At 47.8% G+C, this 18,123-nt stretch overlaps 1 protein-coding gene across 2 annotated transcripts; it reads left to right on the top strand.

The window, feature by feature from the left end:
• The first annotated feature begins 160 nt into the window (after positions 1 to 160).
• On the top strand, positions 161 to 17,814 carry ASB1 (ankyrin repeat and SOCS box containing 1). 2 transcript variants are annotated; one of them, XM_084779327.1, is made up of 5 exons: positions 164 to 961; positions 5,183 to 5,324; positions 8,318 to 8,620; positions 11,497 to 11,882; positions 12,683 to 17,814. In XM_084779327.1, exons 1-5 carry the CDS (start codon positions 913 to 915, stop codon positions 12,808 to 12,810), a joined length of 1,008 nt encoding a protein of 335 aa, XP_084635453.1. In that variant the 5' UTR covers positions 164 to 912; the 3' UTR covers positions 12,811 to 17,814. The 2 variants fall into 2 exon arrangements, with proteins under 2 accessions (XP_084635454.1, XP_084635453.1); XM_084779328.1 differs by lacking the exon at positions 8,318 to 8,620 and having other exon boundaries at positions 161 to 961.
• The last annotated feature ends 309 nt before the right edge of the window (positions 17,815 to 18,123 follow it).

The raw sequence follows: 18,123 nt of genomic DNA on the forward strand, positions 1-18,123 counted from the left end.
ACAGACCTGTGCAACTGAGTCAGTATAGACAAGAGGGTCGCTAGCTTCCAGCTGGTGCGCCGTGACCACACAAAGATGCAGTCAAGTCACAGCCACCGTGCTGGGGACTGCGGCCTCGTATCTGCCTCGCTGGCGCTTCTGTCTGCTTAAGGCGCAGCCTCCCCGGTTCACTGGTTTTTCCCCTTGCAAGGGACCTCCCCTAAGTCGTGTAGAGGAGAGTGGGAGGACCCGACGGCATCCATGTTTAAGAGCTGTTCGGAACGCAATGCCCGCTGTGTGACCGATGTAAAATCCGAAGTGCTTGGGGGAAGCTACTCGGTTAACACGCCTTGCCAGGCTACAAACACTGTTGGCGCCATGGAGACATTTTGGAGTACATTCATCTAACACAATTTTACAAGCCACCGACTTGGAAGGCAAAACGTCAGGAGCCCCTCTGGAAGGACAAGTGGCGTTGACCCACATCTCCAGATGACTTTAAGCCTCTGCTGCCCAGCGACAACGGATCACTTGGTTGTAAGACGGCCACGCCCATGTCCCGCCTTTTCCGTGGGCGGGGACAGACTCTACCAATCAGGAGTTCCTGAGTCATGCAAATGAGCCTCCGCCCCCAAGGGAAAAGCGTTTCCCCCAACTCCGCTGCTTCCTTAGTGGACATCACAACACAGTTTTGCCTTCCTCTCTGATCACTAATCAGGTCCTTTAGCCAGGCCGGAAGTGGAGAACCCAGCACCCTGCGCCCGGAGCCGGAAGTGTGATAGGGAGACACCTTCTCGCCGGAAGCCGAGCCCCGGGCACGCCCACCTCCCGGAAGCGCCGGAGGTGTACCTCAGACCGGGTTGATTTTTTGACAGAAAAGCTGCGGAGGCGGACGGGCGGCAGGTCAGGGCGGAGGCAGAGGACCGAGTCGGCATGGCGGAGGGCGGGACCCCCGATGGGCGGGCCGGCCCGGGGCCCGCAGGTAACGTGTGCGGCGCGGGGTGGCGGGTAGCGGGGCTGCGCGACACTGGGTCAGTCAGAGTGGCCCTCGGATGTCCCAGGCCCAAGTCTTCCGTCCTCACCGGCCAGATCCGAGGAGTCGTGCCTGGGGACAGTAAGTGTGTACGTCAGGCTTTGCGCGCCCCCAGGCGTGCCCCCTTGCTCCTTGTCTCCCATGGACAGCCTTCTTACGGGGTTTCCTTCTCGTAGAGCGAGCCTTGTTACTGCCACCCTGGTAGTCGATCCTAGTCTGCGGTGACCCTAGCCGTGACATAGGGTACGGATCTTCTTCCAGATATGAGCGCACTGGTCAGTAAAGGCCCTCAGATGCCGGCCTTCGGGAGGACAGGTATCTTTCCCAGTCCAGCCGGTCAGCGCATGGGCGGAGATGATGCTTGGTAGCCACTGAGACCCGCCCCCCCCCCAGGCTCCCCCACCCCCGGCCAACACACACCCTTTAATGACAGTGCTGCCCCAGCAAGCTTGCCAATGACACAGCGCTTACAGGGCCGCTTGACCCACCTGCAGAGAAAGGGTGACACTTGCCACCTGCCTTAACATCTCCACTTTGTAGTGCTGCTACTGTGGAACTGAGAATTCCCAGGAGAAGAATTTCCCCGGTACAAGTCCCGCCTTGGGGACTCCCTGAACCTGCCACGTGTGGTAGGTATCTTGCTGTGCCCATCTCTGTTTTTGGAGAGGCACTTGTTTCGTACAAGGAGCTGTTCTAGGTATACAGAAATCTCAGAAAGCCATAATGTCTTTTTGTTGTTCGCACTTTCCAATAGTTCAACAAATGTTTATTGATGGTCTACTGTCGCCTTGACTCACCCAGGGCTATCAGGGTGACCTGAAAAAGCTAGGCAAAGCCTCTACCACTGAGAGCTTTGGTTGGCATTGACTTTAATCTCAGGGACAGACACGCTCTTTGAGTAGATTGGCTTGTCATGCAGGATTGAGAGATGGAAGAGAGGTGCTTGGGTAAAGGACAACTATTTCTTAGTGTAGAGAAGGGTCCTGTGGAAGAAACAGTGCTTTTGCCTGCACCCCCTCCCCCCAGGCTCCTTTTAGTGCCTGTTTTGTTAGTGTGTCTCCAGCGTGGGGTGGAGGGGCAGGTCTTGAGTGCATTTTGGAGTAGTTGTCATTGGGTTAGGTGATCAGAAAAATATCAGCTTTAAGTGGCCTTTGACTCCACAGTGGAGGGTAACAATTGAGGGAAGACCCGCATAGTGCCTTAAAGGGCCATGTCCAGGCTTGATGCCTGCCTGTTGATCTGCTGCCTATGTGGCTGTGGGATCAGAGAGCCACATAGGTGTTTGTGAACCTTGTGCAGCCTTTAACTGTTGGTCTCACCCCATTCAACGGACTTTCAGATCCGAGAGGGCAAGGACACTCACTGATCACCACGTTGTACCTACAGGAGAGTCTTACATACTATAGGGACTCAAAGGGAATTGTAGTTGAATATGAAAGAAAATGACGTCAACATCTAGGAAAAGCCTGCTTGTGAAGGGATGTACTTGAGAGCTGGAGGGATGTACTTGAGGGATGTACTTAGTCACATGCTAGAACCTCACCCCAGGGCGGGAAACGGGAATCTAAGCAGTTAGAATTTGTGCTGTCTTTACAACACTTGTTAGTGCAGTTTTAAAATAAAGCCTTTCAATCTCCTGGAGTTAAGTTTGGGCCTCAATGAGAGCAAAGATGCCGGTATTTCCAAGCAGGTGATCAATTGTGCAAATACTCTCCCTTGACTACATTTCTCTCTTTGATTTTGATGCCTGCTTATTAAGTTGTTTATATTAAGATCAAGACCTTCCTGGGAAATTGATTCTGGTTTTGTTTTTGTTTTGCCAGTCTGGTGAGGTTTTGTGATCTGGTATGGTAGGGTTCCTGCCCCCATTATTCTTACTAAAACAACAACAACAGCAAAAAGCTATCCCTTATGCATATCTACAAGTAAATTCGGAATGATTTTGGTTTATCTGATATCAAATTTCTGAAGAGACTGGCTACATTTTATTTATGGGTAACCTTGAGAGTTTCTCTAATATTGAATCTTCTCATCCTAGAACATGGTATGGTCTTTCTATTCACTTCTCTCTATTTTTTGTTATATATGCTGGGTTTGTATTTATACACATATATTTTAGTTTTCTATTTTATTGAGGCATACTTTTCTCTGTGTGTGTATTCATGTATATATGGAGCTTGGAGGTCAACATTTAGTGTTTTCTTCAATCTCCACCTTATTTTTAAATCAAGGTATCTCACTGTGCATGGAGCTTACAAATTTGGATTTGATAAACTGGCTGCTAGCCAGCCCAGGGATCCACAGTCCTAGGTGTCTTCCTGTTTCTGCCTGCCTTACCCCCAGTGGAATTGTAGAAATGTGCAATTGGGTTTTTGTATGAGTGTTGAGGATCCGAGCTTTAAGGGCTCATCTTTGCATGGTGAGTAGTACCAACTGAACAATCTCTCCAGCCTCTGGAATTGTAATTTCTATTAAAAAATACCTTTGAGGCTTATTCCCTGTTATTTCATTTTCATTGCTACAATGAAATACCTGAGATAGGCTAAGTATAAAGACAAGAGATTGATTTAGTTCACAGTCTTGACAGCTGAAGATCATGGTGCAGGTTCTGATGTAGGCTTCTCCCCTTATCTATGACAGACACCTCAAAACGACAGCAGTAGCCAAGATCTCCTGGCTACACAGGAAGCCAAAGGATTAGGTGGGGCTGGTTGCATGCTCTTATAATACCCCCTGATAAGGAAAGCCTGTATCCAGGGAGGAATTCTTCAGTCATGCAGGAAGACACTTTCCCACGGACCCTGTGGCTGTCGGAGATGCCACACTGATTAAAGGTCTTTGCTGTCTCTCAGCACTACTGTACTGGGACCACACCACTAACACATGAACCCCCCTGTGGGGACAGTAGTACTCTGCTGAACTATTTCTTATCAAGGCACCCTTGTTACTATTTCTTGGAGTAACACAGTAGAGAACTTACCTACCTTCCAGGCAGCAGCCTTTGTTTGGCCCTTGGCTTTTGGCCAGCCAGCTGTCTTTGTAGTAAAGGAAATGGCTTCCATTATAACAGGACTTTCTTGGGAGAAATTAATATTTATAAGAGCTTAGGCACTATAGGTGGGCAAATTCTCAGCTATTCTAACCTGACACATCCTGGCCCACGACCCACCACATGGCCCATGACCCTCCACATGGCCCGTTACCCCCCCCCCCCCTCTCTCAGTCCTGGCACCTGTTCCTTCCCATCATGCTAGTGAATCTCCCGAGTCTGAGTCTTCACACAGAGACCCTCTCTTAGCTGGGAAGTTTCACCTTTTTTCTCCTGCCTAGTAATTGGCTTCCAGCTCTTTATTAAACCAATCAAAAGGTTAAGGAGGAAGAGTGTTTATAAAACACGATACTGGAATGATCCAGAAGAGCAATAGTACTAAAGTCCAGACAATATTCAGATATTTGCTGGTATAGCAATCAATGACAGCCTTCACACCAAGCCAGGCACTGTGGTGCATGCCTTTAATCCCAGCACTTGGGAGGCAGAGTCAGGCAGATCACTGAGTTCAAGGCCAGCCTGATCTGCAAAGTGAGTCCAGGATAGCCAAGGCTATGCAGAGAGACCTTGTCTCGGGAAAAACAAAAACCAAAAAAAAACCAAAACCAAAAACAAAAAACAAAACAAAACAAAACAAACAAACAAAAAAACAAAGACAGCCTTCACACAGTGCACAAAATGATTACCTCAGCATACCATTCTCCTTTTGAATGCCTCAATTTAAAGATGTTCTTGCCTCTGCCTCCCAAGTGCTGGGATTAAAGGTATGCGCCACCACTGCCCTTAAAGATGTCCTTACATACTTGGGATAAATTAGAGTAATTACAAATACTAGATTTTCTTTTTTGGTATAGTACTAAATTTCAATTGGCACGATTGGATCATTGTTCCTTTTATTGCCCAGTCTATCACATTTTTATTTCCTTTTTAGAAAAAAAATTCTTATCAGGCTTGGTGTCAGGAATGTGCTAGTTTGATAAGGGAAACTTCTCAGTTTTCTCCTATGAATTATTTTCTGGGACTTTGAAAGTTCCCGTGTGGCAGAGCAGGAAGGGGCCGCTCACTGCAGAAGGCCTTGCTAAGGTTCCCCACACTGACAGGAGCCGCTCTCTTCAGTGCAGGTCCTAATCTGAAGGAGTGGCTGAGGGAGCAATTCTGTGACCATCCCCTAGAGCACTGTGAAGATACAAGACTCCATGACGCAGCCTATGTAGGGGACCTGCAGACCCTCAGGAACCTGCTGCAAGAGGAGAGCTACCGGAGGTAAGCACCTGTGGGGGCTCGGGACAGGCGGTGGCCTGTGGGCTTGCAGGCTGAGGTCTGTGCTTTAGGTTGTAGAGTAAGACTTGCTACAGCAACGCAGTTTGTTTTTAGAGGAGGGACAAATGGAAGAACCAGAGATGCCCAAATGCTGTGGGCAGGGTCTCCTGGGTCCAGCTCCCACCCTGTGATTGACCTGGCAGCTTGTCCTATCGGGGCATCAGCTTCCTCAGTGTTTTTCCTGAAGGCAGTGTTGTTAGAGACGTCAGTAGTGGCCCTGCCCCTCCAAGTCCCCCACAGCTCTTAAAAAATTGTTTTTATTACTATCTATTTATTTGAACTAGGGTCTGACTATGCAGCCTTGGCTGGATCAGAAATCATGTATACCAGGCTGACCTCAGATTCACAGAGCTCTGCCTCCCCTACCCCTACCCACGCCCAGTGCTAGGATTAAATGTATGTACTACCATGCCTGGCTATTTTATTTATTTGAATTGTGTGTGTATGGGGGTAGGGTGGTATGTGCATGTGAATACAGGTGGCCACAGAGGCCAGAAGAGGTCACCCCTTGGAACTGGGGTTACAGCTGGGAATTGAACGCAGGTCCTCTAGGGGATAGGATACACTCTTAACCACTGAGCCAGCTCTCCAGCCCATCTCCTATGGCTCTTTGCCACTTGATTATTGACATTCATTTGATGTTCTCTTTTTCATTTCTCTGGTCTGTAGTGATCAGCCATAGGCTAGCTAACTTCCCACTGTAGGGATGTGGTAGCTTTCATTTCCTTTGTTTTTTTATCCATAGCTTCTTGCCTCTGATTACCAAGTCCTTCTAGGCACTGAGTCCTGACTTTTCCTTGATAAGAGAGAGTGGTGCTTGTGTCTCTCTGTGTGGGATGCTGGGGAAGCCCCCATCTTCTTCCTTGGAGGTACTTTGTGTGAATGCCCCTCAAGTCCCAACTAGAGATTGAATGCAAGTGAAGCCAGCACTTCTCTATGCTTCTGCGGTTCTGCTTTGCCGTGAGGTGGAGGGCGCAGTCAGGCAGCGGAAGCCTGGGGTCTCTGCAGAAATGAGCACTACTGCTTTGTGTAGACGATTCCCAAGCAAAGGATTCCAGCCAGAGTGTTCCGTTCTTATCCTTCTAGCATTATTTCATCAGAGCAGGTGTCAGTACTTAAAAAAAAAAATGCAGGGCTGGAAATGGCTCAGCAGACTTGTTGCTCTCACAGAGGACCCAGATTCAATTCCCATCACCTAAACGAGATACCTTCTTATAAGTTCTGCAGGCACAGACACCAAGCATGCATGTGATTCAAAAACATATGTACAGGCAAAGCATTCACACATGAAATAAAATGAATAAATTAATAAAACTAAACACAGATTTTAAACTTATTTAATGTGACCCCAGCCCCTAAAACCCTTAAGCATATAGATACAGCAGGAAAAGTTCAGTGAAGTCCTATTGTGCTTCCCTGTCCCCTCCTCTCTCTCCCTTCTCCCCTTCTCAGCCCTCTCCCCCTTTTTCTCACTTCTTTCTCCTGATTTAGGCACCATGTGGCTTTGAAGCCCAGGCTGGCCTTGAACTCCTGATTCCTCTGCCTCTATCTCCTGAGTTCTAGATTATTGGCCCATGCCTCCACACTGGCTCCTTTCCTTCCTTCCTTCCTTCCTTCTTTTTGTTTTGTTTTTTTGAGACAGGGTTTCTCTGTGTAGCCTTAACTGTCCTGGGTCTGTAGACCAGGCTGATCTTGAACTCACAGAGATCCACCTGCCTGTGCCTTTTGGAGTAAAGGAGGATTAAAGGCTGCACCACCACCACCTGCCGGCTCCTCTTTTCTTAAACTCAGGGCTCACGAGTGTCCTCTTTAACATACTTTCTGCTGCTGTTTGTTTCTCTGGCTGTGAGTCTGGGAGGTTCCCAGGCTTTATTGTTCTGTATCAGCTGTGTGTGACTGGAGGAGGATATCGGGCCTGGTTTAGTGAGACACTGCCTCCTGCATGCTCTTAGTGTCTGCTTCAGTGCAGAAGCTGAGGTGAAGTGCCCCTTGGCTGCTGACCTCAAGGGTCAGCGGACAGCACAGATAGCTAACTGGTTGTCATACTGCTGAGAGCCGAGAATGCAGCAGTAACCATAATGCTCTCCTAGGCTCTCAGTTCTTCTGGGTCAGGGTAGGAGGACGTAGATTACTATGACTAATCATCCTTAATCAGAGAGGACTCCAGCCTGGGACCTTTTAGGCGGTCACTAGTAAGAGGGCACACATGACCTGCTGTCCTGCCAAGTGTCCCCGATGGATCTGTATGTGCCTTATAGAGGCTGTGTGTGTGCTTTGTAGAGGCTGGGTGTGTGTTGTGTAGAGGCTGTGTGTACTTTGTAGAGACTATGTAGAGGGCTGTGTGTGTGTGTGTGTGTGTGTGTGTGCGCGCGGGCTTTGTAGAGATTGTGTAGAGGCTGTGTGTGTGCTGTGTAGAGGCTGTGTGTGTGCTGTGTAGAGGCTGTGTGTGTGCTGTGTAGAGGCTGTGTGTGTGCTGTGTAGAGGCTGTGTGTGTGCTGTGTAGAGGCTGTGTGTGTGCTGTGTAGAGGCTGTGTGTGTGCTGTGTAGAGGCTGTGGAATGTGGGTTAGGACTCTAAGAACTAGAAGTCTCAGTTTCAGTTTTGATTATTCAGCTTAAGCCTCAAGTTTCCTTGTCAATTGGCCCTGAGTGCCTGTCCTTTCTGCCCAAGTTCATCAGGTACCGTCATGAATATTGCAGGACCCAGAACACACAGAGCTGGAAATGTAGCTCAGGGGTAGAGTATTTAGCATGTGCAAGATCCGGATTTGGTCCTCAGCACCATGAGAAAGAAAACAACATTAAGTGAAGGCATTTTAAATGTCAGGGTTAGCTGCCTAAATGGCTGTCTCTCTTGGCAGCCTCTGCTAGTGCGAGAGGAGAGAGGATAGCTTGTCTGACTGGGGTGGCTCTCATGTCTCCCTGTGCTCCCACATAGCCGCATCAATGAGAAGTCTGTCTGGTGCTGTGGCTGGCTGCCCTGCACGCCACTGAGAATTGCAGCCACTGCGGGCCATGGGAACTGCGTGGACTTCCTCATACGCAAAGGGGCTGAGGTGGACCTGGTGGATGTCAAGGGGCAGACCGCCCTCTACGTGGCCGTGGTGAATGGGCACCTGGAGAGCACCGAGATCCTTTTGGAAGCCGGCGCTGACCCCAATGGCAGCCGGCACCACCGCAGCACTCCTGTCTACCATGCCTCCCGCGTGGGCAGGGATGATATCCTGAAGGCTCTTATCAGGTCAGCAGCCATTTCTTCTTGTTTCTGTCCTTGCATTCCTGTGTCTTTAAACGTGTGTTTATTAGAAGACTTGCATGGGCTTGTTCATTAGTGCTTTCCATGTTCCACATCCACCGGTGCCTCACACTTACTGTTGGGTTTCTTAAATTTTGATTTCTATGCTTTTTTTTTTTTATTAACAGTGCAAACTTTCCATGTAATCTACCTTTATTTAGCTTAAAAAGTGTGTGTTTTTATGTGCATGCTCATGCACATTCCACACTGTGCGAGTGGAGGTCAGGGACAGCCTGTGGGAGTGGTTTTCTCTTTCCACTGTGTAGGTTCTAGGGATAGAACTCAGATCGTCAGGCTTGTTGGCCAGATCCCTTGTCCACTGAGCATCTCCTTTGCCTCTATAGAAGTGTTTTTGGGTGGAACTGACTAATTTCTATCCACTGGGACTGTTTTTATTTCAGTTACCATAGCAGTGAGTGATAGTTCTGTTTCTATTAAAGCCCAGCCAGTCAACATTGGGTACTTTCCTCATCCGCAGGCATAAAGTAGTATCTCAGGGTACTTAAACTTGAAACAAAATTTTATTTCTCATGTGTGTGTCTGTGTGTGTGTGTGTGTGTGTGTGTGTGTGTGTGTGTGTGCGTGCGGTGTGGGCTGTGTGGGCTCTTTATGGCATGGTGTGGAGGTCAGAGACAACTCACAGAAGTTGGTTCTCTCCTTTCAGAGTGAGGGTACCAGGGATTGGACTCAGGCTGTCAAGCCTGGTGAGCAAGGGCCTTTACCCACTGAATCATTTCATCAGTCTCAGGTGGCAAATTTGACCTAAATACCTTTTTCCTAGTTTCATAGTTTATTTGTAAGTTCTGATCTATTTGGAATTCATCTCTGTGTGCATTGTGATGAACAGACTTAACTTTATTTTTTTCCCATCTGGATTTCTAATTATCCTGGGGGAAAAAGCATTAAAAGGTTCAAGAGCACTTTTTCCCTTAAGATAGTTCCTTACTGTATATACTGAATTTCTGCTTGCAATTGGGTCTTTTGAAAGATGTTTTGTGAGTGTACATGGGTCTGCTGGTCTGTCCACATGTTGGGGTTACATTTTACAGATCTTCTTAACAAGCCCTCTTATGGTGGGGCTATCTCTTCTGCACTGTTGCTTTGCTTTTTGATCTTGTTTGATCTTCCAAATGAACTTTAGAACCAGGGGTACTCTTTAATGTGGTTAGTGTCAATAGTTCAGGAACGGTGCTTTCATTCATAAAATCAACTTAGGGAAAATTCATGATATACTGATCCTTTTCTAGTATTGTATGTCTTTCCATTTTCTTAGGTCTGCTCTATGAGTTGTTTTGTTTATGCTTTTCTACTTCATCTGTAAAATGGGCTTTTTGTATCTCTATGTATATATGAAGGCTGTCGTTGTAGTCTGCTACTTTAGTGAATTATCTTACAGCTTGTTTTTTATTCATTCCTTATAGGCCTTTTTAGATTATGTAATCCTTTCCTCTGGGCTTAGAAAACAGTTTATTTCTTCCTTCCCAGTCTTGTTTATTTGATTGCCTTCCTCTGCCACTTACACTTCTCGTGTGTTGAGCATCAGTGTCACAGAAGCCAGCGTGTAGAGGGTCTGTATTGTGCTCCCCGTGTTGCAGGCGTGCCGCTAGGACTTCCTTGTGTTTCTGGCTTGAGAACATGTATTTCATGATTTTAAGGAAATAACTGTCACTTTCTGTTTCATAGATTTTTGTTGTTGTTGTGTGGTTGGTTTTTTCATTTTGAGACAGAGTTTCTCTGTGTAGCCTTGGCTGTCCTGGACTCACTTTGTAGACCAGGCTGGCCTCGAACTCACAGTGATCTGCCTGCCTCTGCCTCCTGAGTGCTGGGATTAAAGGCATGCACCACCACCGCCGGGCTTCATAGAATAGTTTAAAGCATGCGTAACTGTTGGCTTTTGCTCTTTTTGCACTATTAGTGATAATCAGTATTTTTCCTTTAGATCCATTAATGCAATATATTATATTAATGGAATTTCTAATATTGGAATTAGTTTTGAACTTTTAGGGCAGTTCCCATGAGTTCTTGGTACACTGCTTTCTAAATATATGTTCAGATTTTCTTTGTTATAATAATTTTTTAAAGACAGGGTTTCTCTGTGCAGCCCCGGCTGTCTTGGAACTCTGTAGACCAAGCTGGCCAGGAATTCAGGGATCTGTCTGCCTCTGCAATCCAAGTGCTTAGGTTAAAGGTGTGCGCCACCATGCCTGTTGCTTATTGAAGATTTTTAAATTGAGTTGGGTTATTGTATTAGTTTTATAATGAATTTGAAAGTTTTTTTTTCTCTTAACTCTGAAATTGTATAGTCTTAGAAATATTTTCTTTTTAAAGAGCCGAAGGACTTCCCTTTGGAATTTGTGTACGTGGATTCCATGTTTTTACTTGTCGCCTTCTTTTGCTGGAAGTACTGATACGTTAGTCATCCCTTGGTATCTCTGGGAGATTAGTTCCCTCTCCTTCCTGATACCAAACTCTGGAATCCTTGGGCCTTTTCCATGCAGTGCTATAGTTTCTGGTATAGTTTTCTCAGCACACAACTTAAAATACACCCCACTACAGGTGCTGTGTAACTACTGTAAGCTATCGTCTAGGCAGTAAGGACAAGAAAGTGACCAAGTGTATTCGTTATAGGCTGTTTTCCCCCCAAATATTTTTGGCCTGGAGTTAGTTGAGTCTTTGGATACAGTAACTGCAGGTAGAGAAGGCTGGCTGCATTTGTGACCCGTGGAGTCCCGGTGTGACTGTTTAATGACTCTTCCAGGGTAGCTGGACAGTCTTTGTGGTCTAAGGCTAACTTATTATGACTTGTTCTTCTCTTCCTATAGGTATGGGGCGGATGTGGATGTCAACCATCACCTGACTCCTGACACCCGGCCCCCTTTCTCAAGGCGGCTTACCTCCTTGGTGGTCTGTCCTCTGTACATCAGTGCTGCCTACCATAACCTTCAGTGCTTCAGGCTGCTCCTGAAGGCTGGAGCAAATCCTGACTTCAATTGCAACGGCCCTGTCAACACACAGGAATTCTACAGGGGCTCCCCTGGGTGTGTCATGGATGCGGTCCTGCGCCATGGCTGTGAGGCAGCCTTCGTGAGCCTGCTGGTAGAGTTTGGAGCCAACCTGAACCTGGTGAAGTGGGAATCATTGGGCCCAGAGGCAAGAGGCAGAAGAAAGATGGATCCTGAGGCCTTGCGGGTGTTTAAAGAGGCCAGAAGTAAGTTGCCTGAGCTCGGCTCTGTCTTGTGGGCTGGGGTTGAATGAACCGGTGAGATGTAGTAGTAATTAGAACAAGAACGAAACAGGGCCAGGAGAGATGGCTCAGCTCTTAATGCGTGTTGGCTGCTCTTCCAGAGGACCCAGATCCCAGAGGCTCACAGCTGTCTATAACTCCAGTCCTAAGAGCCCTTTCGCTGGCTTCTGCAGGCACTGCATTGCATGTGGTACCCGGACATACATGTGTGCAAAACACCCATACATATGACAATAAGTAACTAAATCTTAAATAACAAAACAACAGCAACGATACCCCTAAGCTAAGCAGGTGACTAAAGCCCTCAGGTGAGACCAGTACTTCTCCAGAGTGGCATTCAGAGAGAGTGTGTATGTGTCTCAGTGTGTGTGTGGAGCCAGAGGACACCTTGGCAGTTTTTCCTCAGGCACTGTTCCCCTTTGTTTTAAGACAGGGTCTCACTGACCTGGGACTTGCCACATAGACTAAGCTGGCTGGCAGGACCCCTGTGGCTGGCTCTCACCTGTGGGGGTCTCCTGTGAGCAGCCTTTTTCAGGGTACTAAGCATTGCAGAGGGAGGTACACTGTCAGATGAGCAGATGCCCTTGTTAAGATGGAGGCAGATAGCAAGGCCTTCCTTGCTTCCAAGGCCCCCTGGATTCTGTGGTAAGGAAGACGTGGGAGTGTGAATGCAGGTGTGGCCACTGTAGTCAGCTTTGGGCCTTGCAAACTAGGGTAGAATTAACCTTTTCCCTCTCTTCTCTTTTTCTCTTCACACTCTCCAGGTATTCCCAGGACCTTGCTGAGCTTGTGCCGCGTGGCTGTGAGAAGAGCTCTGGGCAAATACCGCCTACATCTGGTTCCCTTGCTGCCACTGCCAGAGCCCATCAAGAAGTTTCTGCTTTATGAGTAGACCTCAGCTGCAGCCCGGACTGCAGAGAGGGAGCCAGGCATCTGCAGTGAAAGTTGACACAATCCTGGTGTCCTGTGCTGCCAACTTGTTCCTTGCCTGTCAGTGAGGAAGAAATGGCCCTGGTCTCTTGGATTGTGATTCCATCTCAGGTGCTTGGGCCATCGAACGTTCCTTGAGTTATTGTCAGCTGAGAGGCGCATACAAACTTCCTTTTGTTCTTCTTCAGTATATCTGTTTTGGATTTTTATCGTTACATATTAGTGAAATGAGCTGTGAAGTGTGTGCCGTATGGGTTGAGCCTGTTAGTCTGGTGATAGCCCCAATGGGGAAAGTTTGTATTTTCCAGAGCTATGTTCCAGTTCTGTTCCTACTTTGCAATTTATTGTTCTCTTAAGGCTTGCTATGCAAACAGAGAGAGAGATTTGTTAAGAAAACATGTGGGAGGCCGGGCATGGTACTTGGGAGGCAGAGGCAGGAGGATCTCTGTGAGCTTGAGGCCAGCCTGGTCTACAAAGCAAGTCTAGGACAGTCAAGGCTACACAGAGACACCCTGTCTTGAAAAAACCAAAAGGAAAAAAAAAAAAAAGAAAACATGTAGGGTGCAGAAATATAGTTGATGCACTTGCTAATCTGTTTTCCCATTGCAGGCGTGTCTGTTTTTGCTGCTAGATGCACATCTCTCCATACTGCTGAGCATCTCTCTTGAAAGTTTTGTCTCCATTTAAAGATGGTTTCTTGTCTGCGTATACTGCCTGCTATCTTAGTGCATGGCGGTCGCAGCCCAGCGTCCACAGTATAGCACCTGCTCTGCCGAGGGCTTTCTGATGTTGCACCCTGGGGAGCTTCAGACAATGAATTACCTTTAGAAGGCCCACTTGGAACTAACCAGTAAGTGACTGCCCACCTTCAGACCAGGGACCATCCCAATAGCACTCACTGCCAGTCCTCACAGGATAAGATAACACTGGGGTATTCTCTTCAGACTCTCCCATATAGGAAGTGGGAAATGTATCGTCACCTGGGTAGTTCCAGGCAACAACTGCTTGCTGTCCATCAGACAGGACAGCTGGGTGTTGGTGACTGTTCCTCCCACTCTCTGGCCTTTGTGGGTACTCCTGGAGATCTTTCCCCATCCTGCCCAGGGTTGTTGGTGGATGAGAGAGATGGGCTCATTGCAGGTGTGTTTAGCTGGTAAGGTGCAATAGACCAGGTCAGGAACTACAGCCTTGAGCATCGTTATGTTGCTCGTGTTTCGGTGAAATCACCTTTTGTCAATTTGAAGCCTGTTAGGATGATTGTGTGGATCTGTGGTGATTGCAGACTTGAGAATGTTTAGGGACAAAAGATCCTAAGTCTGTCTAGGTTTTTGGCCATAAAAGAAATCTAACCTGTAATGATACTTTACTGTTGTGATGTTGTGTGTTGTAGCTGACCAGTCAGGCAGAAGTGGCCTTTTTATTCTGTGGATGGAGCTTCAAACCCCACCCCCAGGGTCTCAGGAGGGCCCTGTGCAGCAGCACCAAGCTGGCCCAAATGCACTACATGGAGTTTTCATGGGCCTTGCCCAGAGCTGGCCAGTGAGCACTAAGCTGGGCCAGAGCCTGTTCCTGGTCTCCCCACAGCTGTTCTCCAGGTGGCCCAGGCCACGGCTCTTCACTCGGACATGAGTAGCTTCCCCTGTGCTACATTTTTCATAATCTCAGCACTATGAAGTTCATCTGCGTGTTCCAAACTTCCAGCCACCAAACCCGAATGTGACACAGCATTGTCACTGACTGAGGACATTTTCAGTAGTACTGTAAAAGCGCTGCATTTCATTGCTATCAAGGATGAGGTACAGGGTAGGAAAGATCAGCACTATCCTGTGAGTACCCCAGGTTCACAAGAGGCACCATGGGAAATTGATGCGGCCTTGGTGAGACGGCTCCTCTATTCAGCAGACTTCTGAGCTCTGTGTCCTCCCTAGCATGGAAATATGGTGGGCCTGGCGGAACCACTGCCTTCTGGCTGAGCTGGCCCTAGCAGAGGAGCACAGGGCCCGAGGGAAGGAGCCTGAAGGCTGCCCCAGCTCTTCCAAGGAGTGTGTGTGAGATTGTTGCTATTCCTGGGGCTGCCACTTGACTTGAACAGAGGCTTGCGAATCGAATCGTAGCCAGGCCGGTTGGCATGGAGCTGAGTCCTCAGAATTTATCTTTGCAGTATTGGCCTTTTAGACGTAGTTCCAGAAACCTACCAGTGTTATACACGTTGTAGCTGTTTTACTTGTGATGCTTATCACTTTTTATTTATTTATTTATTTATTTATTTATTTATTTATTTATGCTCTTTTTCCATAAGAGGGCTGGAGATTCTTGATTTGTTTTGACATTAGGTAAATTTAGTCAAAAATACTGGTTAAGTAGGTAATGAGCAATGTTCAAATGTTGACCAGTACTGTTGTCAGGCTCAAGGGCCATCATTCAAAGTTTTTCTTCTTTTCTTTCATGAATGATTTTGAAAAATTATTTATTTGTATTTTATATGCATTGGTGGTTTGCCTGCATGTATGTCTGTGTGTGGGTGTTAGATTCTGGGGTTACAGACAGTTGTCAGCACCATGTAGGTGCTGGGATTTGAACTCAGGTCATCTGGAAGAATAGTCATGAATGATTTTTTAGATAAAATTTCCCTGAGGAAAAAAGTACTGACTGTGGGCCTGAGCAGAGGGAGAGAGCATGCCGGAGAGCCCCCCTGCTCTGTGCTCAGCCTGTTCCTGGAATGGTGGAGGCTCCACTGTAGACAGGAAAAGAGCTTCCTGCTGTGCTCTCCGTGGGCTCTGGGGAGCATGTAAGAGGTGACACACAGCAAGTGCTTTGTTTGGATGGCCTCTGTCCTATGGGAACTGCTCCTTAGTGGAAGTGAGTGCGTGACATTGACCTTGTAGGACAGTTGCATCATTGCAGCCCACAGTGCAGCATCAGCAGAGAGCTGTGCAGGTGGAAGATGAGGACAGCATGTAATACTTGAGGAAATCAAATTCCTCAGCTGACTAGATTGTCTTTTATTCTCCAGTCATGTCCTTCCTGACAAATAACAGAAGGTTAGCTTGAAAGTGATGGAATGGGCTATGTCTTTGCATTTAAAACACTCTTGATTGCATTCCAAAGCATCCCTCCCCACCACCATGTTTGCTTGTTGCTGAAATCCTGGCACAATCTGGCTGTAGTGGACATTACATATTAACGAGAAGTTTTTGGATCTTAAATAGCCTGCATGGTGGTGAAAGGCACTGTAGCTTTCCCACTGTCTGGGTCCCAGGGTAATCTCTAGGACCACTGCCTATGGTTTGAGACGTCTAGACATGCTTTTGATGGACCTCTTTCACCCCAGATCCTGGGGTTGCCCACAAGAAGTCAGTGTGGCCTTTTGGGTGAGGCTTGCTTGACCCTCATGGAGGCCTCTGGAACCAGTGGCATCCTAGGATGCTGGTGATGGCACCAGTGGTGGTCTGCTGGTCCCTTTGCCTCCTTGCTGCCTGCCCACTGGGCACTTGGAGACTAACCCTGACCTGCAGAGGTCTAGTGGCTTCCCAGCAGCGCAGTGATTCCTGGAAGTGCCTCTTGACTTGGGAGCTCCTTTCTCTCCCTCACTCATTTCCGCCTCACTACTCTCCTACCCAGACTCCTTTGCTGTACAGTGAAGTAGTAGGTACATGAGATAACTGGTTAGGGACTCTTAGTCATCCCAGGAAAAGTCCCACAGATGGGAACGTGCAAGCTTTGAAGTGGACAGTGGTCTGTGGAATATTTACACTCTAGCCTGACAAAGGATGAAGAAGGGAGGAGGATGCAGGGGAACTTCTGTAGCCTTAACTCGTCCCTGGCACTCAGCATGGAGACTCACAGGGCTCTTTTCCGACCCTGGGCCTGTGAGGCAAGCACTCTGCCACTGGGCAATATCTTCGGCTTCTTTGTTTCTTGCATAAACCAAGCAAATCTGACTTGAGATTGGCATTCATGAGCTCAGCTGTCTTAGACAGTCAGTATGACTGTTGGCTTCAGTGCCCTGCTCTCCCACACAGTGTCTGCACAGCCTCCACTACTTCTGTTGGGGTTGGGCATGTGACGTGTACCATACTCTGGGGCCTATGTATTTGCGCATGCTCACTGCAGCCCTCTATTTCCTATGTGGGGAGGAGTGAGTGCTTGTTTGAAGTGGCCAGGACTGACTGGTTTTGCCCTTGTGCCTAGTTAAGAGCTTTCAAAAGTACAATGACATTTTTGATACATTGTTATAATAAATGCTTTATTGTCTTCTGATTTCCCTCCCAAATGCCTTAATTTTGTGGCCTGTGTCTCATTGGGTAGAAGCTTCCCCCATGTGTGGACTTCTATTTACATTTAGTTGTTCGTTTTCTTGTTCGTTCGTTCGTTCGTTCATTCATTCATTCATTGATTCATTCATTCATTCACTGTGTGTGAAATGTGTGTTCATGTGTACATGTGCTCCAACGTAAACTGTGGTGTGGATGTGGAGATCCAAGGCCAACGTTTGAGAGTTGGTTCTCTTCTTCTACCATGTGGGTTCCAGGGACTTAACTCAGGGAGTCACGTGGTGGAAAGTGCCTTTACCCTCTGAGCCATCTTCCCAACCCCCATGTGCAGGTGTATGCACAGTTCAAGGGGAAGGGACCTGGAGAGTTTCCTGTCATTGGAGAGAAGGCTCTGCAGCACGTTACAGCTGCTCAGGGAATCCTGGGGCTGCAGGGAGAAATGTCACCCAGGATCAAACTCTGAACAGCCTGTTCCACCTCGTGGCTCTGGTTCCTGGTCTGAAGAGCGTTGCACCCTACAGCTTTCCAGCCAGCAGCATTGCACAGCATTCTGTGGTGTGGGGACATGATGGACACTGCCATTTCTGCCCCATGTTATATGTGACTTACTTTGCCAGTTTGAGGGTAAAGATGTGGCAATTTGGGATAAGCCTGGAGGGAATGAATGGAATAAAGGTGTTTCTTCATCTGGAGTGTCCGGCTCCTTAGCATGCTCTCTGCGTCTTCCCTCTCAGAGGTGGCCTCCGTCTCTTACATGTGGTATGTTACTGAAAGGAAAAAAAGTGTCCTCAGCCCCTCTCTGCCTCCCTCCTGCCGTTTGTGTGGCAGGGGCTGCCTGTGCAGTCACTGTCCGTCCATCTGCATCTGCCTTGGGGACTCTGTGTTTTAGAGACGGAGTCTCATGTATCCTTGATGACCTTGAACTCCATGCTCACAGGCATGCACCATTGTGCCCAGCCTCTTTATGGTACTCTGTTTGGTCTGGAGGCTGGGCACTCTGA

The sequence above is a fragment of the Acomys minous genome (genome assembly GCF_964271855.1).
Source record: "Acomys minous genome assembly, chromosome: 4".
NCBI lineage: Eukaryota > Metazoa > Chordata > Mammalia > Rodentia > Muridae > Acomys > Acomys minous.